Source organism: Typha latifolia, chromosome 4 (assembly GCF_019914945.1).
Source record: "Typha latifolia isolate L0001 chromosome 4, TyphaL0001v2, whole genome shotgun sequence".
Lineage (NCBI taxonomy): Eukaryota > Viridiplantae > Streptophyta > Magnoliopsida > Poales > Typhaceae > Typha > Typha latifolia.
In genome coordinates this window covers 4,737,010-4,759,421 of record NC_133089.1, presented here as the reverse complement: position 1 = coordinate 4,759,421, position 22,412 = coordinate 4,737,010, and the positions used below count along the sequence as shown (strand labels likewise).

Here is a 22,412-nt window from a genome sequence, read left to right as displayed (position 1 = left end):
GTGATCTAGCGAATAATTTGGAGGAACAATATAATAAAATCTTTCAAAGCCCTTCTCTATTTTGTGGGCTTATAGAAAAATGCATTTATGGATTATATCCTCTTTCCTATTTTAGTGGAATACGAATTTAATTTGAGAAAAGAGATTAAATTAAGGTTTGAGATTGAGAATAATATATAAGTTCTTGTTTTGGTTAGGTAGGATAATTAGATAAAGAAAGAGATTTTTAATTTAGTGAGATAAACTATGGAAGAAACAATGTCCGACTAAGCCGCATCAGAAAGCCGGCAATATACTTATTAATGCAACTGTGGAAAACGTGATGCCAGAGTTTACTGCTACTTAAAACATCCAACGAGGGCTAGCAAAACCAAGCATCTACTCCCAACTATTTGGGACCATCTATCTAATTCCTTTTACTTCATGTGTGTATACTTACTGCAACTGCATCTGCTCAGCAAAAATATGCTTTCATCTAATTACTGCAACCCTCCCCTTTTACCAGGGCAATGTACCCTATGTTGTAAAAGATGGGATAGACAGCATAAAAGGAGAATATAATTATGGATAATGTCAAAAGAAATACTGTATCATAATCACACCATAATTATTGCTGTGATCTTCCCTATGCTTCCAAAACAACAAGATACTACTCATTTTATATAACTCAGCCATCGCTTGCAGTAAAACGAGCTAGTAGTTGAAAGAAGCTTTCAGAACTACAGCTCATCAGTATCTGATCGAGCACAAGATTATTACACAATGTAACACAATCCCAAAACTGCCTTACCTTTATTTCAAAGTCCACGTCTCTGAAAATTACATGTAATAATCAATAAATTAGATGGTGTGCATCTCTGATATTAGATCAATTGATCTATTCGGCATTTTCACTGTTGTATAAGATGCCAATGAATGACTACAAGCTGGTATACAGAGAAAAGTTTGAACGCTTCTATTTTCCTGATTGGAGTATATCATCAACTCCCTCTTAAACAGGATGAAGTAATTCTCTCTCAGTACCCTGTAACAGAAAATAGAAATAAGAAACGACATATTTCTAAACGACAACATAGAAGTAAGCATATCCCCATTTTTCTAAATAATATGTAGATTAATCATCATTCCAATTGTCACTCATCAAACTGCTCAAAATTTAGTTGAACATAGCTGTTAATTCCATCAGATAAAGACAGTCAAACAGTTCTTCAAACATGTATAACAACTAAACCTTTAGTCCCAACAATGAAAATGGATCCTTACTGTTCCTCAACAATGTTATAGAATTATATTAAAAAAAAGCTACTGTACGGAAAGAAATACATGCCACAAAGCATAATGGACAGGTAATTTGATAAGCCATTAAATGTAAGAGCTAAGCCCAAACAATTTGGCTGCTGTAAGATGCTTTTTACTAATCAATATCTTGGAGCAAATGATAATGCAGTAATACCATCGTCAAGTTTTAAGCATATCAAATTGGGTAAAAATTGCCGGTGCATAAGCCGGTGGATAATGTCAAGTTTTGAGCATGTAAGGAAGCATAAGCACGGGATACAACTAGATAACACTTCTATGCCTGTGCAGTGATAAGACTGAAAAAAAAAACTCCCCAAGGTTAAGGCAAGCGATGAGACTGAAAAAGTCCATCAGTATGATAAAATCTTCAGAGCATGCAATCTCTACAAAATGAACCGATCAAGTCAGAAGCTACAGGCCAGATAATCTAATTTGTATGCTGTTACTATTTCTGGCTGAAGTACTAAAAAAGACCAGCAGTCATAGAAATATCTACTCTACTCTGCACTATGTAAATAAAATGGAAATTTAAATTCCCCAAGATTCCTAGTGCTACTCTCAGTTACATGGAGTTGAATCAACATTTTCCTCAGTTTTATTGGGTAGGAGAATAGACTTAGCATGTTTAATGTGACAAGCATTTACTGAGAAACGCATACCCTGCCATAATAGTAAGAATCTCCTATCAGCAAAGCAGCATATTCGTTACCCTGCTCAGATGCTTGCCACCATAAAGAATGTGCACGAATATGCCTTTCAGTATCTGTGCAAAAGCCAGATTCTCCCATACAAACACTCTGCTCCTCATATTTGTCAAGGATCCATGCAGCATTGCTTTGTGCTGCCTCGTATCCAAGTTCTGCCATTCTAGAATACAAGAGGAGTGCTTTTCCCATGTCACCTTTCAAGTAGGACTCCAGAGCCCATCTTGATAGTGAGCTCCAAGGTCCCCTCTCAGCTACAGTTTTGTAAAGGAGTGTAGCCTAAATCCATGAATTTAGGAAGAAAAGTCAGCAATTTATATCAACAGAAGCATTCCCTAACAGAAAGTTAACAAATTTCTCTTGTGAAAAAACTACAAATTTCCTAAGGATGTACTATGTGAATCTTCGTAACTGACTAGAAATTGACATTCAGTTGCAAATACATGACATAAATATATGATAACTAAAAAATATAATTACATCAAATTAGGAACAAAATGATTGATCTGTTAAACCTGTCTCATTGGTTTAAAGAGTACTTTAAATATATTGTGAACTTTCAGCCACATCATAATAGTACTAGACTTTATCAGTTAGCATGCAGACAGTTGGACGAAACAAATAGTTACCATTGATTGCATTTGCATACAGTCATATCAGTTAATTCCTTTGTTAAAAAAAAAAAAAATATATATATATATATATATATATCATATGATTCTACCTCCTTATATGCAATTTCATCTCAAATAACATAAATAAAAATGCCAACACGTCACTTCACTCAGATTTTTGTATGGTAAGGCAAGATTATAATTTTTCACCTGCAACCTCATCATCTAATGATAATTATCATGGTGAATGAGATGCCCCTTTCCTTTATTTTCTTTTCTACATCACTAAATATTTCCATTCTTTAGGCATACTCTTGGCACTTTCTTAAAGAAAAAAATTATAGATGAATTAATTAAAGACACATGCTTGATTAATCTACTATCAAGGTATAATTCTTACTCCTACCATATCCTCCTGTCTACATGAGCTCGTGTCCCAAGTCTATCATATTACCTACTTTCCAATACAATATATCATCTTATCTGTACAGTATCCAATCTGTATCAAGCCTAAAAATATAAATATTTATCCATGCTTCGTAGCTTGGCACAACCTATTTCTTATAACTAAATTGTCTGACTCCTAGTAAGAACGTCCAATCTTTTAACAAGGCTGAATAGTGCAGCCAGATATGGATCAAATGTCTTGTTGCTATGCTCTAAATAATTAATATTTTATTTTATTTTTTTACTGAATGGTGTTGAAATGTGGATCAACTCCAAAAATGTAAAGAACAGAACAAGTACATAGATTTTTATTAGCTGCCAAAATCAAACATGTGCTAAGAACTAAAGCAGGTAACTAAAAGATTCTATCTGATAGACAAGTTTTAAAGATATGTGCCCATCCGATCAGCCAGCTGACACCTCTCATTCTTCAAACTAAGACGTAATTATTTTCTTTTAGACAGAGTAAGCCCTTAGGCTTACATGTGGAAAAGAATAGATCAAGTAGATATTTTTATTAGCTGTCAAGGTAAAAATTTTGTGCTAAGAACAAAGACAAGTAAATACAATGTGTTTGACAGATAAGCTTTAAAGATATCAATTCCTTTAAACAGCATTAGTCTGCAGGCTCAGTGGAGGCCCATATCTCCACTCACAACTGGCCATATAGCCATCCCACCATGACTGGGCATGTAGCCCATAATACCACACCAAATGCACGACTAATTACACCAGAAAATCGGCACAAGGATGCTGGGAATTGTAAAAACACAATGAAGGCCCCCCTAAGAAGCTGAAATTTGCATCAAGTATAAGATATGATAATAATTGAGTACGTATCATCTGAATATAGCAACATATCAGCCATGCTCATTAATAATAGTTCTATCTCGATATGAATTTTCTAATTTAAAGCCTATCTATGTTATGGTAAATTTGCTAAACATTTTGTATGATTGTTTCCTTCTGATAATAATTATACAATTTAAGAAGCTTGTATTCATGGTGCAATTACATCTTAGAATCCATTAGAGTTAAAAAAAAAAAAAAATTTAGTATCCAAGTTTTCAATTTTCCATGCTATTAGGTTCAGTTTTGAACACTTACATCTTAGATTCCATGTACTTGTAGCATTTCTTTCAAAGTGACTTTCATACAACTCTCAAAACAATAAATTTTACATAAAAATCTAGATTGTCCATTTTGGTTTTGACCTAAAATTTACACAATCTCATAATACTTTAATTTGATTTATTATTTAGAATAGAAATAATTTCACTTAGACCTTCTGAACTATCACCATTTTCTAATTATACTTCCTAAACTTTCTTTTTTCACACACTTCTTTTTTCACACACACTCCTTGAACCAAAATATTTTTTAGTTAGGAGTCCATATAGTTAATTCAAAAAGATATATGTAAATATTTTTCTTAATTCATGGGGTGTACGTGGGTAATAAAAAAAACTCATAGAGTGTATGTGAAAAACAGTAACAGTTCAGTAAATCTAAATGAAATTATCACTTTAGAATATCACTAAACTACAAATCAACACAATGCAGAATTAAAATAGTATGATAGCTTGAAAGAAAAAAGTACCATGTAGAGATTCTTCTTGAGCTCTATGCCTTTTTGAAACATCTTAGCCACTTGATAGAGGGCCTTTGGTTGACCAGCATTAGCTGCTGTAAGGAAAAGTTTGCAGGCTGCTCCCACATCTCTTTTTACACCAAGACCCTTGAGATACAGCACTCCTAGGTTGTAATGCCCTCTAGGTTCTTTGTTCTCAGCAGCTATCTCAAAATATTCTCTTGCCTAAAAAGGAAAGTAAGGAACTTAAACATGAGAATTGCAAAAGAATAAGCAAACTATATTAAAGAAAAATACTTTGACCAATGATTAGTAGAACATAATAATATCAGAAAATGATAGTGTACAACAAACACATTCAATGCTTCAAATAAGAAGTAATGCATGATTGACTATATTTTAACTAATTTACCAAGCCCTTGTATTTTAAATATTTAAGCCAACAAAGAGTTGCTCAAACAGCTAGAGCTTTGTGAATACTACCTATCACCTACTTCCCACTCTAATCCACATAAAAGCTATTAACAAAAGTCAATACATGTGAATTCAGTGTTACATGGTGACAGTGCATCCATTTAAGCATAAGTTGATTGAATTGCCTGAACCTGTCAGGAATGGGGCATCAACCAGATGTATGGAGCCAATGTATGGAATTCAGTAATTCATACAGGAAGCAATCTTCCTTCTAAATCCATGAGGCATTTATTTTCTTATAAGAAAACTCAATATAATGCACACATCTCAGCAGTATTGTATTGAATGACAATTGGATATGACGCGTATACATTAAAATTCTTTTAAATGTTGAGAAATTGTACCGAGGAGTGTGTCTTGTTTTTTTTACTCCAGAAGTTCACTAGAAGACTCAATCAAAAATAAATCTAGGTTGCAGAGAAGTCTATGGTAAGGAATAGTGGTGATAAGCAACAAGAAATTAATCCTGCCCTTTGAATCTTTCTCTGGATTGCTTGGAAGTTACTGCAATTAGCATCTTAATAGCTTTATATGTTTGGTTTGCAGGAGTCCCCATCAACACTACAATTTCTGACAACCGTGGGAACTGGAAAAGGGTATGGAATCTGGATTATTTCTTTCTCCAACGGAAACTGCAAATGGGACTCAATTTATATCTGCATCTACGGGTACGACAAGAAAGACACCAAATTCTCCTCTAGGTGCTTCAACTGCAGTATAGGTAGAAGGAGCTGGTACAAGAGCACATTCTGTGATAAGATTCACTTGATAAATTCACTATCTTTTAAAATGTATCACTTTCTGCATGGCTTCTGCACAGTAACAGTTCAGCAGCACATTTAAAGCCAACAAATGTCACAATCTTAAGGAGCACCAAAATTAGAATATGTAAGTAGAGGGCCAAGTAGCAAACAGTTGCAAAACTTCAGTAAGAAGAAAGATTTTAGAGTTCGTTAATCCTACAGATGTAAAGCTTACTAAGAAAAAAAAGCAGTAGTCAATACTAAAGTCATGCTCAGTTAAATTTGATCAAATATTTCATGAATTTAATTACTCTACTGTCTACCCTTTCATCAAGTGTGTTCTTGAACACTTATAAGATACATGGTAATATCACCTATTAACCCCTATTCTACAAAGTTTTCACTCTCATGAACTAGGTTATTAAAAAGAAACAGCTACCGAGAGAATATTGAGAGAACTTACCTTGGTTAGGTTTTTCTTCTCCACACCATAGCCTTTAACGTAAAGATAACCCAATCCATTATAGGCCGAGTAATACTGATGCTTGACCGCCAGCGACAGACACTCAAATGCTTTCGTGTAATTCCTCTCCACTCCAGCCCCTCTGGCATACATCTCCCCGAGCAACTCCAACGAGCTCGTGTCCCCCTTCTCCACAGACTTAGAGAACCAGTAATGCGCTTTCTTCAGATCCCTTCTCAACCCCCTCAATCCATAGTAGTACAGCAATCCGATCTTAAACATTGACATGGAATTCCCTCTCTGCGCCTGGTACTCCGTGATCTGGAAGTCCTCGTCGTCCTCGCCCCGTGATTTTCGCAAAACATCCTTGTTCTCCTCGGTCCCGCTGTGGAGGCGGATCGCCTCAATCACCGGCGGATCCTTCGATATGACAAAGCTCGTCAGAGCCGCCTCCGCCAGCTCCGCATACAGCACAACTGCCTTCTCGTGCATCTGCTAATGAAAAGATCGAAAATTTGAGCTTGAATAGAAAAATTAGGAATTGGATATTGTAAGGTCAGGGCAATCTTACATCCTGCCGGAAGAAGGTGTAGCCGAGGGTCATCTTGGATTGGAGATTACCGCCCTCGGCAGCAAACTGGTGGAAGAGGAAGGACCTATGACGGTTCTGGGGACGAAGGATGCCGTGGGAGTGGAGGAAGGCGAGCGTAGATTGGGCGTGGGGATGGCCGGCGGAGGCAGCGATTTCGATCTGGGAGGCGGCGGCGGCCATGGCGGAGGGGTCGGCGGAGGAGGCGGCAGAGAGCATGGAGCGGATGCCGGATATGAATAGTGGGTCGAAATCGGAGGAGTTGAGAAGGGGAGAGGAGAACGGATCGAGGACGGAGAGCCAGGATCCGGGGTCGATAGGATCATCGGCACGGGTGGAGTCAGAGAAGTCATCCCAGTCGTCGGAGGAGGAATCTTTGATGAGGTCGTCGTTGAAGCTGACGATGACGAAGGGGCGGGCGGAGGAGGAGAAGGGGAGGAGGGAGGATACGGCGATGAGGAAGAGGAGGAGGCGGACAAGGCGGGGAGGTCGCCGGCGAGCCATCGTCGTGGAAATAGAAAGAGAGATGTGAGAGGAGAGAGGAGAGAGGAGAGAGGAGAGAGGACTTAGGTGGACCTTGTCAACGTCTCCCTATCCCCCGACAGCAAAAGTATCGATCTCGATGTCTTGGTAGTGTTCGACGAAAATGGTCATTTAATTGTTGTCTCCCGGCCCGCCCTTACCATTTAGAAGTCAGTAGTATTCTCTTTGTGTAACCATATACAGAGTCTTAATATCAAACCAAGAGGTCCTAAATCTTGACCGTTAATAACTTACATTGCATCTAAGCAACGTTGACCGATTGTTTAATCTTACTTGTGAAACTCTATGCTTATGAGATTCTCTTAAAGTGGATTCTAAAGCTGTCCTACAACAAGTTGTAGGTTTGTCATGTTTTAGCTAATATGAGCTTAACGGAATGACAACTGCTAGGCCGACACCGACACTCAAAAATCCGCCTGGCCGAAGCTGAGGCATATCAATCTTATTAAGCATATGTTTTTCCACCTAACCATTTGTTGCACTTATATGTTGTGTTATAGATGTTGCCCAAAAGAAAGGCTTGCTTTCAAGATGGCGTGAGTTTGTTATTTTTTTTTTAATTCTTTATTTTATTGTGGTTCAGTATGTGTTCAACTCAATGGGATGTGTTTTTAAGGTTGTTGCCTTAGCTCCCCCATTCTAGTCATGTAATTTATTTGCCACTTATATAAGTTTTTCATATCTATTAAAATTTATAGATTAAATAGAAATGAAATAAATTCCTACCTTACTTCAAACAGAAAAATGAGACGAATTTTATTATTCTCCAAACAGATGAATTCATTTTCAAATGAAATCAATTTAATACAATGTCCGACTAAGCCGCATCAGGAAGCCGGCAATATACTTTATTAATGCAACCGTCGAAAACGTGATGCCAGCAAAACCAAGCTTCTACTCCCAACTATTTGGGACCATTTATCCTATCCCTTTTACTCCATGTGTATATATTTACTGCAACTGCATCTGCTCAGCAAAAATATGCTTTCATTTTATTATTGCAACCCTCCCCTTTTACCAGGGCAATGTATCCTATGTTATAAAAGATAGCATAGACAGAATAAAAGGAGAATATAATTATGGATAATGTCAAAAGAAATACTGCATCATACTCACACCAAAATTATTGCTGTGATCTTCTCTATGCTTCCAAAACAAGAAGATACTACTCATGTTATATAATATCAGCCATAGATGGCAGTTAAAAGAGCTAGTAGTTGAAATAAGCTTTCAGAACAAGAGATTGAAATAAGCTCAATCTCGATTGGGCTCAAGATTATTACACAATGCAACACAATCCCAAAACTGCCTTACCTTTATTTCCAAGTCCACTTCTCCTAAAATTACATGTAATAATCAATACATTAAATGGTGCACATCTCTGATATTAGATCAATTGATCTATTCGGCATTTTCCCTGTCGTATAAGATGCCAATGATTGACCACAAGTTGGTATACAGAGAAAAGTTCGAAAGCTTATATTTCCCTGACTGTAGTATATCATCAACTCCCTCTTAAACAGGATGAAGTCATTCGCCCCCCAAAACAGTTGAAAAATCAAATTGCCCCACAAAATGATTGAAAAAAACCAAAAGAAGTTAACGGTCATCAAAGCTGCATTTGCTACAGTGCAAAAAATAAATAGGATAACTTATTCCACACGGATACTCACTTTTTTATTTTATTTTATTTTTTTTGGTTAGAAACCATTTTCCTAATAATTGTAGACAATCCTATTTCTTAAAACCTGTTTTGGTTTAACGTCAGCATGTACATAATTTAAACTTACCCTGATTTGATGAGCACATGCACCAAGACTTTAACCTAATATAGCAGCAACAGAGATTACATGCTATATAATTGTGAGGAGATGCTGTGTGCCAACCATATATGACAGATCAGAAGCCAAAGGATACAAGATACGATTATATAAAAAGACACAAAGCCATTGTTTAAGTATATATCTGCACACTAGAGATATAGTTACAATTATACAAGTAAAAGCATGTAAAATTTAATTGACTTTGTGGTTCTGCATATTTCTGTTACATTAATTTGGTATCTGGTATCTGTATATAAGATGACTATTGCCATAGAAGTTAAACCATAGTCTCGGTGAAGTGCCTCCATACAACAATAGCTACTTAGGCAAAACCATACTTTTAATTTTTCATGAAGTGACAAAAGAATAGCACTAAAACATAAGCAGTTAAGTAGAGGATAACAAGCAGAAAGTGAAATTAATCTATCTTGCCTCAGTGGACACTGTAATGCAGCAGAAAATGACAAATGTTGCATATATTGGATGCAATAATATAATGTGGTGGGCGCCTTTTCTAATTTCCTCATTACTTAACAGACTTCCATTTGCATGACACCAAGGATCATAAACCAGGAGGAGTTAACTAAAAGATTTAGTATGCCAATTCAAATTCTACCCTCAACGGTTTGTCTGTATTAGTTAAGTCTCTCTAGAGTCTAGACTACAAATTGCAACTCTGAGAAAAATCTCATCCCATGGCATGAAAAGTTAAGCACTTTATCCCTCTTCACCTTAAAATAGATGTTCACAATCATTGGCCAGAAAATCTTTGCTCAAATTCTAATCTATGTATGTATATTACCAGTTTGTCTAAAAAAGGAAGTTCTATAAACTAAATTATGTCAGATGTTCAAAAGTCGAAAAACTTTTATGTTCTCTATTAGACTATTACTAATCATATAAACAGAAACTTCAAAATAAATTGGTAAAACCAAATAAGTATTTCAAGTGGTTGGCATCTATACTATTCTCACAAATAGAACTTCAGACAATATCCATCAAAAAATAAATGGGTTTAAATATATTTTACCCCTCAAGTACATTAGCATAAAATCACTTGACCTCCTATACTTATTTTATGTATCACTTAACTCCATATACTTTGACTAAGTGAAACTGTAAAGTTTCTGTCCAAATTAACGGTGTCTAACGTTTGGCCAGCTGCTTTTCCATCTTTTCTCAATTTTTATGGACTAACTCTGTCATCACATAAAAACTAAGAGATAAATTGAAATCTACCTCTAATAAAGTGTAGGATAGAAGTGAGGTGTGATATTGTTTAAACAAAAACCTTCTCCTCCAATACATTATTGTTAACAAAAATAAGAGGAATATTTAAGTAATTTTAACTTTTAAGTATCCCGTTAACGATGTTATCAGTTTTGCTTTAGTCATAAGTATATAAAGTAAAGTGATATTTTTCTAAGTATAGGAGAGTAAAGTGGTTTTATACTAAGTACAGCTGTACAGGGAGGGTTAAATGTATTAAACACAAAATAAATCTACTTGCGTTAGTCTATATTTATTTCTGAGTAAGACTTCCTTCGAGTTGTCACATTACAGATTCAGTTTATGCCCTTGATAGCAAACAGAATTTAGAAGTAGTTGATTCGAAGATCACAAAGAAAAATGCTTCTAGATGTACAACAACTTGTGTAGGGTCAGTAAAAAATCCAGTGAAGCTCTATCAAATTATTTGGAATAAAGGCTGATATTTGTTAATCAGTTTAAGAGGTAGAAAAAGTGGAAGGTCCATCGAGCCACTCTAGTGACAATTACTGCTCAAAAAATTATACAAAGTATCTAAAGTTTTAGGTGTTGGATGCTGAGGTGCATTAGTCGTATAGGAAAATTATTGGTCGGAGGCACTACATCCAAAGTGAATAATAGGCCCTGCCGCTTCTCCCCCTTAACAATAAAAGTTCTAAAGCAACAATAAAAGTTCCAAAGCAAGAACTGGGATAATAAAATAGGGGAGGATGAATTACATTAGAAGTCGCAACTCTTAATGTAATTAAAATTGCACTTTAAACAAATTCGTTATTTGCACTATACTTTCATTAGTTATTCACCTTGTTACCCATTAGATAATTGAAGGAAAACTAATCTGTCGGTCTGTCCCAGAGTTAAAGTTAGCAATGCTTGGTGGAAAATTAGATTCTCACAGAACAAGTCCAATTCAAAAACTAATCAGATGCTAATGTCCAAGTGACCAAGTACCAAGCCTGAGATGTTTCCAATAACTTCATACAATTGACATCAATATTACTATTGCACACTTAAATGTGAGTCCTTTGTTCAATGGTTTCAATCACTGAAGTGCAAAGCCTAATATATCATCCAAAGATGGGAATGTATCAATTTGACCAGTCAAATCACCTTATTTACCCATAAGAATAGCACTTCAATATCCGTACCAGCTTCTAGCCTAGAACGACCAAATTATAATAAAGAGGATCCATTTGATAAGACCATGACAAATATATGTAAGAATCTAAGGCATTATTTCAAAGTCTTCTCTAATGAATTAAAATAAGTCTAACCTTCTAGACATCATTTGCCAGCCAGCATGGTATTAACCTTAGCCATTACTATCTGAAACACAAATTTATACAGAACCCTAAATGGAAAACTTAATCATTCCTAAAGAACATCGTGTCAATGAAGTGTTGGAACACAAATTAGTGATATCCTATCCAGATAATGTGTGCCATATAACATGATTTCTATGACATCCACACGGTTCCATTCTTAAAAATAAGTGATCATATTAGTTCTCAGTTCTCACAGAATAAGGAATGAGAGAAAGCACAACTCAATGATGAGAAGGCTTCAGAAGGGAAAGATTTTTAGTACTCACACTCTCGGTGAAAGCTGCATCAGAGAATAGAGGACTTGCTATAACATTATATGGCAAGTTGCTGGTAGAGTACTCTACCTTATGGGTCGCAATTTCATATCATAAAATTCAGGACCAACTGCTTCCAGCACATAAAGAAATAGCTACACAAAGAGGAACATGACCGCTTTTCATTTAAATGTTACATTCCCAAAGGTGTGAAAAACGAGCCTATGATGTTGGATCCCACTTCTCAAGCATAACATCTATCAAAATCATATAAGCTAACACCACAGTAAACTCATGCCGTTGGAAATCAGAACGTGTACGGGGCATTAACTAAACAGTAAGGTAAGCCAGTTTTGCAGCCCTATTAAACAAAGCTCATACTGAAAAGAATGATCCAGTTTTGCTGCCCTATTTAAATACTGAGATATTATGGAAGTCCAAAATTGTAAGTGATACTGCATAAAATAAATGATGTCTAACACATATGCTGGATTGTGCCTTGTGGGCTACAGGCAAGGGATTGAGATCCTAAAAACAGAACTATCTGATTTCAAAAGTATGGGATGAACTGCTGGATTGATTTCAAAATCATGGTTGCATTGCAACTTATGTAAAGATCAATCTAATAAAGGTAGGAAGAGGAGGAAAGAAGAACGATAAAAATATTAAGGAATAAAAGAATCAAAAGAAGTAAAAGAACAATGAGACCAACAAAACAAATGAAAGAGGCGCCCTCAAGAATTCTTGTAGTCAAAATAAGTAGCTAAATAATCCAATTTTGAAACCACCCCTTGGTAGAGACATGAATACGGCATGAAAAGGAAAATTAAAAAATTTAAACTCTTAAATCTTAATCAATCCACCACTGCATTATTAGGACTGCTGACCCATTTGGACTTTGGAGCTCAATTAGGAGGGCCAAGAAATGAATGAATTTTATAAAGAAAGTGATACCCAAATACAGATCGTAATTGTAGGGAGTTCTACACTACATTAAACAACAAAAAGCACTTAGATTCGACTATAGCATTAAAGTAACACAATTTTCCAAATATATAAGTATCCTGAAACCAATATGTCACATCCAATCATCCATAGACCCTAATTATTTTAACCATTATCCTGCTTCGACTTTTTGAGTAATGATTTCAGTGTTTCGAATGTGTGGTTTAAATAAAGAATAACGAAATAAATATATAGCAATTTAAATACCCTATATTTGCCTAAAGCAAGGATACTAAAAACATAACTATCCAGACTTCAACAAGTGAACTATGAAGACCAGTCAAACTATACACATGAACCTAGGCAGTTTTCTTGACATCCATATGTGCTGAGATTCTCCTACCGTACAGCACAGAAACGACAATATTGCAACCAAAAAATTTGTTCCATTGAGCAACAGTCAAAGTACTATCCTTGCAAGTTTGTGCCTTTCACATAGTATAACAAAGTACTGTAAGACAATGAATTAATCTAGAAATAGGCAAGCCATAAGGGATCTAAACATATCTACAATGACATTTATGAGGAATAAGTTATTCCAATGAAAGAACAAACATGTATCTCTCTATATATATATAAAACAAGAAAACTTCAAGCATAAGCACCAGTAAAATGCAAGGAACCGTGAGGTGGACATTAGTGACATATTACACGGGCAATATATCAATGAGTGCAGTTTCTCCTTGGCGAAATTAGTCGTAAGTCAATTATCTTTATTATACATTTGTTATTTATAATGTTTAAGGTTATATTTGCATCTTTTACAATTGTTTAGAGTGTTATTTATTTATTGTCATTTGTAAGCCCGATATGTACGCCAATTTCTTACCCAGTCAGGATTAATGAAGGAATGAAAAATTTTAAATTTTATTTCCAATATGAGTTTTGAGTGTGAAACCTTCGTTGAGAATAGAGGTATGAAACTCCATTCCTTTTCTCTTTCTAACCATCATCATTCCCAGAATACAAACAATCCCATCATTTCACATCAGACCGCTAAAAATAGCTAGTTGCATGCATGTCCTCCATAAATTTCAGAATAATAGTAATAAATAGGAGATAAGAGATATGCACATACCGAATTTCTGCACACATTAGCAACTACACCTACGAGAAAAAAAATTTGTCATGTAATAAGGACTGCCACCTAAATGCAAATATATCATAATAGAGACATTACTGAACTAAAAAAATGATGTAAAAGACTATAACGAATTAAAGAGAATCCTAAGACCTATAGGAAACTTTACCATGCAAAATTTCAGAGTGTAGGTGATGCAACCAGCAGTCTCCGATCGAGGGCCTCCAGATAAGAAAGCAAAGATCAGATATTGAAAAGTTTGAACATTGAAACACGAGGAAAAAAAAAATCAAAGACATTACTAAAAAGTTTTAGAGAGAAATGACAAATTTCATCAATTCATCTAATTCATCAACAAAATCAAATGTGTAACAGCTTTCCTACTATATATTTTGACACCCAAAGAAAATCTATAGTGCTCAAAGGTCTCAAATAAAGAAACAGAAAATGTTGTAAGAGAAGGTTTCATATTTCTTGGAAGCAATCCCCAGTAATATAAAAAAGATACATCAATTCGTAATAAGAGCTAAATAATTCCTTTCAAATTTTGATTATCCCATTAAGTTCCAATACATCGAGAAAGCCAATCTTTGATTTAGTAAAAGAGTCAGTTTCAAGATTTCCAAGCACATTAAGCTGCCCAGCAATCAAACCAGGGTACCTTCTTTTGTTTGCCCTGTAGCATCTAAAACATTGTTGATAATCCAGAGCCCTGGAAGAAACCCTGAACGAAAGACACAATTAGACTCACCAAGCAAACACCTCCGAAATATAAAGAACATGACGAATGTTAAAAAAAAATTATTTCTAAGGCGAGCAAGCAGTATGGTAATTCTGACACAAATAAAAAAATATTCAGTACATCTTTGAGTAAAAAGTTTAGCGGTACATGCCCATAAGCAAGCATGAAGCATATAACACACGTACCAACTAGCTAAGCAACAAAGCCACAGCTCAGTATACTTAAGTATCCAAGCAAACAGAAAGGCCAACCAATTGTACTTATTTTAAATGTCACGGGATATTCATTCACTATGATAGCCTCAAATCTTGTTTGCAGGTCAGCTAGATAAGTCCAAATAAGTGGTATCACAAGTGAGTAAGTAGTTTTCATAGATCTTCAAAAGTCCATGAGCAAGAATTATTTACAAGAGATGAAACGCCTTTGGCGAGTTGTCTTACAAGAAACAGAACACATTCCACTGTAAGAACTGCAATGTAGGAAGGACTGTAAGTCAATCATCTTTTCCACGCTTCATCCATGCGTTCCGACAATAAAGCTCCAAAGCAGCAGGGAAAAGACAATAAATGCCAAGGAATTAGATTTTAGTTCACAAGGTACATGCAAAGCTCAACAGCAGGTCAGAAAATCATCATCTTAATTCACTTGCCAGTGATAAATGGATGACTCAATGCTTGAGACACTGTCATCCTCTTTTCAGGATCCAATACAAATATTCTTTCAAGAAGATCCTTAAAATTTGACAGCATCTTGGGATCCTCGCCAGGGGAGCTTGAAATTAGAGCACCTATGTCCTTTGATTTAATATTCATAAGAAGTCTTTTTACAGTCTGCAGAGAAGAAAACAGAAGTAAATCAAGGAATGGCAATTTCAAGGAAATCTGGCTAGTGCAACACCAACCTTCTTTGTAACAGGATCCTCCTCTGTAGCATGGAAATTCATATCTTGATCAAAATGCTGATCTGTGAACGCACCCTACATTACCAGCAGCTACATCAGTAGAGAGGATTATTAAGCTCGTTCATAAGCTTACTTTATGCTACATAGAGTCAAACTCTATGGCTTGCAATTCGCAGAGACTATAAAAATGTATAGAGCAACAACTTCAATCTAGTTTAGAAGAATATGCAACATATAGTTATACATTTCAAATTCGATGATATCCACTTAGAGAGCTCAATTATGTAAGTAAGAAGATCCTGTTCATAGTAAAATATCGGTTTCTGTATTGCTAACCTTTCGAAGCATCTTTTTGGGGAAGGAACCCTTCAGTTCCATATGGAGCCGAAGCATATCGTTATTTGATGGACCTGGAAACAACACTTTTCCAGTATAAAGTTCATATAAGCAGCAGCCCACTGACCATATATCCATCGGGTGATCATAAGGCAATCCAAGAACTGCACAATAAGAACATTGTCAGTACAAAGTATATTGCCTGCACGACACCCAACCAAATATTAAATCAAACCGGCAGATGGGTGCATATTGAGCATTTGCTTGCACACCAAAAGCACAAGAAGATAATGAACGACAACGAAGATAACAAAGTAAACAAAAACTTAAAGTATGGAGTGGATGTCAGTCTAGAAACTCACTTATTTCTGGGGCACGATAAAAGCGGCTTACGAGGTACGGCGTGATCTCGTTCTTACCAGCAAACATAGCATTACCAAAATCACAAAGCTTTAACACATTTTTAGCTTCATTTACCTATAAAGAGAACAATAGGATAGAAAAAAAGTGTCAAGTCTAGAAATTTCTAATTGAAATCAAAGAAGGCTATCACATAAAATCATGATTTATTACATGTCTCAGTAACACGTTGATACAGCGGTTGGCATGCTTTGTTACGAGAAAGAATGATGCAAAATGCAAATCAAATAAAAAGCCCATTTGAAATGACATACCAGCATATTATCTGGCTTTATATCACAGTGCAGGACGCCGCAATTTCTCAGATGCTTCAACGCAATGAAAAGCTGCTTTCCATATGCCCGCACAGCAGTCAGTTTAAGTCCAATGTTACGACCAAATTTCTTTAAAACTTCACGAAGATTCATATGAAGAGATTCAAAAACTAAACAAAGATGATTCCGATACTTGAAACTTGAAAGAAACCTAACGCAATGGCGTTTGTCCTCAGGATCAGCGCCTGCTAACTTCTTCAATATGACCAGCTCCTCCTGACCAGCCTTATACCTTTATATACAGCAACAAGGAGCAACATTATCAATTTCAAAGATTACCCAGCTTAAACCTAATTCTGAGTCCAGAGACAGTTTAAAGTTTACTCACATGGTCTCATTGTTACGTATAATTTTTATGGCTACTTCTTCAGGGTCACCTTTCCCAGCTTTAAGATCCTTTGCACGGACAACAGTTGAGAAAACTCCCTTCCCATGAGCTGCAATAACTTCATAACGACCATCAAGCACTTCTCCGAACCGGTAAGCTGAGGAGAGAGGAAAAATAGAGCCCAATAAATGAAACTATGATGTCAAACATACAAATAAAAGTAAAACCACGAATTAAAAACAGATGCATTTCAACCAGCATTAGATATTAGAACTTACAATAGTATCCTTCTGCATCATCCCAATTATCATGAAAACCACTTGTAATTTGCAGGCCTTCTCCCTTAACCTGCACCAATATATGCAATAAGAAATCAATAATAGAAGAAAGTCAATGTTAAATGTGACAGCAACCACTAATTCTTAAGTTTTATCAACCATTCGACGTCTTAACTACCTTATTTTGCAAGTTAGTGAGATTCTAAATTCATTTCTCAGTTAGTGAATTCAATATATTAACAATACAATCTTAATCTTGTCAAGATTCATGCTACTGCTGATATAATATTTGATTAGAACTTTACTTTCTCCAAATGTGGGGAAGAAAATGATCCCATCACAATAGACATATAAGAACAAATTTCATCTATGCTTCATTGCTTCTTATCACACGTTCAACCATGTGACATAATATAACAACCAGGTCATATTCAAGCAAGTCTTGTATTTTCTGACATAGTAACCTCAATATAACAGGAATTCAGTTCAATTTCCGCATACTAAATGAACCCAATACATAAGCAATCACATAAAAAAGAGGCACACAATCATTTAAGAGAAATCAACGATAGATGTAGTAAGTAATTCCATTGTCAAACTAACATGATAGTTCCTCCAGTAGGTGAATGATAATAGGTAAATAAAAAGATAAAATGTTACCGGTTTACGAACTCCAGTAGGTGATTCTCCAAAGATATCGTCACAAAACATATCTGTTGATTTCTCACTCTGGGAAAATATTATGAAGATTAGATAAAACTTCTTCTGAAACAACATATTCAAACTTACCCAACAAAAAATTGAATGCCAGAAACTACTCAATATCACTGAAAGCTTGCTTTAGTATAATAGCCACTATTTAAAAAAAATTAATATCACAACTGACATAACAATAGGTGGCTATCAAACCTTGGGACTGCCTTCACCAAGCCCTGAAGCACCAATCATCTTCTCATTGGCTAAAACGCCATTTTGCGTAGGTGACTTTACCACAGTAAAAGATGAATCAGCAATATCTACATCTGCAGAATCATGTTTATTCTCAAGCTCTTCATGAGAGGTGAGATGGCTGATATTGCCAACATTCAGCTCTAGAGTTGTTCCCTTATCAATAGGTGCCTTCTCCCCTGTATCATATGAACACCACTAGTTAAAATACCAACAAAGGTTAATCAGTAAAGGAATATAAAAGGATAAATACTTATGCAAAACATATTTATCTGTCAGTCATTTCTATGCAGCTGATTATTTCATAAGAAAAGAGGACCTTTCTCATTGTTATTAGGAAAAGATTCAGGCGGCTGCTGCTGCTGCTGCTGTAATTGCGACTGTTTATACTTTTCCATAATAGCTTGTCTCCTTTTTCTACTTTCCTCCTTAATTTTGTCGATATCCTCTTCATCATGTTTCGCTAGTTGCTGTTCGATTTTCTCCTGATAATCTTCTTCTTCCTCCTCCCTAACACCAATTGACAGAAGAGAGATTAAACAAAATGAGTATAAAAAGTAAAATATTGTGATTAAGTCGGTAAATAATAAAGTCCTACCTAATAAAATTCCTTTTGCCTTCTTCAGGTACCCGATTGCTGGAACCAACATTTCTGTCTATGCCCTTAGCTCTCGATCTGTCTTTGTAATTCTCCAACTCATCATACTTTGAATACCTAGAATCCCTTTGTCTATCCTTACTGCTAACTCTATCCCTTTCAATCTGCCAACCTTGTTCTCTGTCTCCATGCACCTTGTCCCTAGCTCGATTCTTATCTCTGCCATCACGGTTTCTCTCCCTTTCACGCTCACTGTCAACCCTCTCCCTTTCCTTATACCTCTCCCTACTATTATCCCTTTGCTTCTCCCAATCTCGATCTCTTGTACTACCACTATGTCTTTCTCTCTCTCTGCCTCTGTCACGACTGTGATGTCTGCTCTCCCTTCTATCCGGTCTACAGTAACTGCTACTCCGCTCTCTTTCCCTACGATCAACTTCATCCACATCAACACTCACTCTATCTGTAATAGTTCTACTATTTCTTCTTCTCTCTTTATCTCTTTCTTGACTGTCATGTCTGTCACTGCGTCCACCATGCCTAACATAACTACTGCTCCTCTCTCTTTCCCGATGGACCGCTCTTTCACCTTCTCGGCTTTTAACTGTATACCTTTCCAGTCTGTCATGTCTATCACCATCTTCATGATTGGAATTGTTCCCCAAACCGTCTTTGGAACCATTTTGCTTACCTCGTCCACCATCTGAACAAGGTTCCAAGCTCTTGTCATCAAATTTCTTTCTCGTATGGTCCGGGGACTTTGATCGATCCCTATATTGTGCTTCACCATGGCAACTTATTTGTGTCGGGGACCGACTAAATTTGTCAGGTGAAATTCTTGGTGACACAGATCTTTTCTTCTTATCAATATATTTCCTGTCAATATCTCCCATTTCTGAATACCTATGTGATTCAAGCCTCTCCAAATTACTGTCATTGCTTCTGGTCTCACCATCATCAATTCCTTTGGGCTTCACAAAATGTGAAGATTCTAGGGAAACAGGGGATCTCGATCTTGCTTGAACTTTTGAATCATTCACAAAGACATCTCTAAGTCTCTTTTCCTTCTCAATTTTCCTCTCCCGAGATTTCGATTGTCCTCTTGTTGATTCATTACCATGTTCTTTTTTATTCTCGTCGTCACTCAATGAAGCATGCCCACCCAGCAGAGACCGACTATTGCCACCTGACTCCTGTCCCTTCACACAAGCTTCATCTTTCTCGTCAGACTCCTCTGGTTGAGAAATCTCAAACATGTCAATATCTTTTCCTGTACTCCAGTTAGCATCATACACCTTCTTGAAATAATCTTTCTGCAAAGAAACATTGCATTAATAGTAAATTACATGCTTCTGAAGAAATCAAGAACTCATGAGGAACATATTTTATTCAGGCGATTAAGTGGGATTCTGATTCATTTCTTAACAAAGCTATCTCCTTGCTTCAAGAACCAACAAATTAGGTCTTATGCGAATTCCAAGAAAAACACAATATGCGTTCTTGAGAGAAATGAAGATAACCTATAAATACGCAGATTATAAAAGGTTGGAGATAAATCGAAACAGACCGGAGCGGAATTGATATCGGCATTCTCTGGCTTGATCTCACCGGATTCAGCGTCGGAATCCCCTCCCACTACCAAACCGGCGCCTTTCTCAGCACCCTCCTCTTCTTCCTCAAAAATCTCGCCCTCCTCGCGCTCGTCATCCACGGTATTCGCCGAGACAGATGAGACCACCTTCACTAAAGCTCGAAGGTTGTCTCCTTCGTCCTTCTCCCGCCCGTCCCTACTCTCGTGGCGATTGTGGCGATGGTGGTGGTGGCGGCGATGATGGTGGTGGTGGTGCTTCCGGCGCTTCGACGACTCCTCCGGCCCCGTCTCCTCTGGCGACCTCCGATGCTTGCCGCTTGATGGGGAGGACCGCGGCTCTTCGATCGCCATGGCGAGGGGGTGATTGGGGTAAAGAATTGAACCAATTAGGGTTAGGGTTTCGAAGGCGAAAAGGAAAGGAAAGGAAAGGAAAGGTATTACGCGAGAGAGAGATGGGGTTGTGATACTTGATCAAATCAACCGAACGATGAGACCCCTTTCGCACTATCTATCGTTATCATGTCTTATTAGCTCACCCTGGGAATTTATTGGTAGAAGTTTCTTTTGCATAAATACCTTAAATTAGTGCTAATAAATACCCCTCTAAATATATGTTTACATGTACACGCCTGAAATCTTTATTAATCTCCCATTAATACCCTTAAAATTCTTGTTTCTCGCATTCATAATTTCATACCCCTTTGTTTGACAGGAATGTTTGGATACATAACACATTTGTATGTTTATAAGACCATATTTGATTGTTTAACTTCAACTTATTTGCCATTATTTATTTATATAAATAATTTATAGATATGGTGGAGTAGTAACCAGTAACACCATATTTTTAGGTCAGTCCTAGCAGCAGGTTATGGGTTCTAATCCCATCTTAAATATTTAATACAATTTCTATTGAAATACGATATTTTACCAAAGAGTCTATGTATTTATTATTCGATCCCTGCATTATGAGTTTGATTCTCAAAAACATTGAAATATTAAAAAATAATAATGAAAGGTAATCATATACATAAGTTAACTAAACTATAGGTAATAAGAGACCAATTATAAATAATAATAAAAATGGCATAATATGATTGACCGTGGTGTGAACATGGTTTTGCATGTTGTGGGGGCCCCCACACACCCTCGACCACTAACCATAACTAACAGGTTGCGGCAACTCCTTTGATGCCTTCGGTTATTGCATTAATAGTGCAAGCATTTGACCTCTCATTGACGACATATTTAGAGAGGAGAAAAGAGAAAAAGCTCACTGGGAGATGATGGAGGGAGTTAGCGATATTTCTTGGTGGTTATAAATTGAGTCATTTGCAAATATCTAGGGAGAGAAGAACGAGATACTGAAAATTTTTGAGAGAGGAAGATAGATGGTGGAAGAGTTGATAGTGTTTTTCTGGTGGTGATATCCATAGTCATTGTGGTAGATGGAAAAATGTTAAGAGAGAGATGGAGAAATGGCTAACAATGTATTTTTAGTGGTGATAGATAGAGTCGCCAGTAGCATATAGATAGAGGCAAAAAAATAGAAGAAAACAAAAGAGAACAACTTTGAGAGAAAGATGTGATTAAATAGCTAATGGTATTGGTCGACCGGCTAATAATAGTATAGTGAATGAGTTGTATGCATAATAATTTTTATTATTTTCTCAAAATTCTATAAGAATTTATTTCTTTTAGAGTAAGCCTCTGCAGTAACTAAATATCTACA

General features: G+C 36.3%; 2 protein-coding genes across 6 annotated transcripts; both read right to left on the bottom strand.

The window, feature by feature from the left end:
- Positions 1-631: 631 nt before the first annotated feature.
- Positions 632-7,623, bottom strand: LOC140786345 (ERAD-associated E3 ubiquitin-protein ligase component HRD3-like). Of its 2 annotated transcripts, none has more exons than XM_073134689.1 (5): positions 6,907-7,623; positions 6,336-6,827; positions 4,665-4,880; positions 1,959-2,282; positions 632-1,024 (listed from the first exon to the last, which is right to left on the bottom strand). In XM_073134689.1, the coding sequence occupies exons 1-5, from the start codon at positions 7,426-7,428 to the stop codon at positions 992-994; spliced, it is 1,587 nt and encodes a 528-aa protein (XP_072990790.1). In that variant the 5' UTR covers positions 7,429-7,623; the 3' UTR covers positions 632-991. The 2 variants fall into 2 exon arrangements, with proteins under 2 accessions (XP_072990790.1, XP_072990789.1); XM_073134688.1 differs by having other exon boundaries at positions 6,336-6,830; positions 6,907-7,605.
- A 575-nt stretch (positions 7,624-8,198) lies between these two features.
- Positions 8,199-21,219, bottom strand: LOC140786344 (uncharacterized). 4 transcript variants are annotated; one of them, XM_073134685.1, is made up of 16 exons: positions 20,657-21,219; positions 19,090-20,402; positions 18,811-19,001; positions 18,453-18,670; positions 18,204-18,272; positions 17,544-17,613; positions 17,266-17,422; positions 16,878-17,169; positions 16,566-16,680; positions 16,204-16,367; positions 15,868-15,942; positions 15,407-15,796; positions 14,886-14,948; positions 14,394-14,446; positions 14,222-14,250; positions 8,199-8,433 (listed from the first exon to the last, which is right to left on the bottom strand). In XM_073134685.1, the coding sequence occupies exons 1-12, from the start codon at positions 21,029-21,031 to the stop codon at positions 15,608-15,610; spliced, it is 3,228 nt and encodes a 1,075-aa protein (XP_072990786.1). In that variant the 5' UTR covers positions 21,032-21,219; the 3' UTR covers positions 8,199-8,433; positions 14,222-14,250; positions 14,394-14,446; positions 14,886-14,948; positions 15,407-15,607. The 4 variants fall into 4 exon arrangements, with proteins under 4 accessions (XP_072990786.1, XP_072990787.1, XP_072990785.1 ...); XM_073134686.1 differs by lacking the exon at positions 8,199-8,433 and adding an exon at positions 13,398-13,571; XM_073134684.1 differs by lacking the exon at positions 8,199-8,433 and having other exon boundaries at positions 13,983-14,250.
- Between the last annotated feature and the right edge of the window lie 1,193 nt (positions 21,220-22,412).

What these genes read in the sequence shown, in the direction of transcription:
- LOC140786345 (XM_073134688.1), bottom strand. Translation starts at nt 7,428, where the DNA reads ATGGCTCGCCGGCGACCTCCCCGCCTTGTCCGCCTCCTCCTCTTCCTC. An exon ending in ACACCTTCTTCCGGCAGGAT is followed by an intron (nt 6,831 to 6,906) that starts GTAAGATTGCCC and finishes TCTTTTCATTAG; the next exon opens with CAGATGCACGAGAAGGCAGT. An exon ending in TCAAGAAGAATCTCTACATG is followed by an intron (nt 2,283 to 4,664) that starts GTACTTTTTTCT and finishes TCATGGATTTAG; the next exon opens with GCTACACTCCTTTACAAAAC.
- LOC140786344 (XM_073134685.1), bottom strand. Translation starts at nt 21,031, where the DNA reads ATGGCGATCGAAGAGCCGCGGTCCTCCCCATCAAGCGGCAAGCATCGG. An exon ending in TTGGTGAAGGCAGTCCCAAG is followed by an intron (nt 18,273 to 18,452) that starts GTTTGATAGCCA and finishes ATATTTTCCCAG; the next exon opens with AGTGAGAAATCAACAGATAT. An exon ending in TGATGCAGAAGGATACTATT is followed by an intron (nt 17,423 to 17,543) that starts GTAAGTTCTAAT and finishes CTCTCTCCTCAG; the next exon opens with CTTACCGGTTCGGAGAAGTG.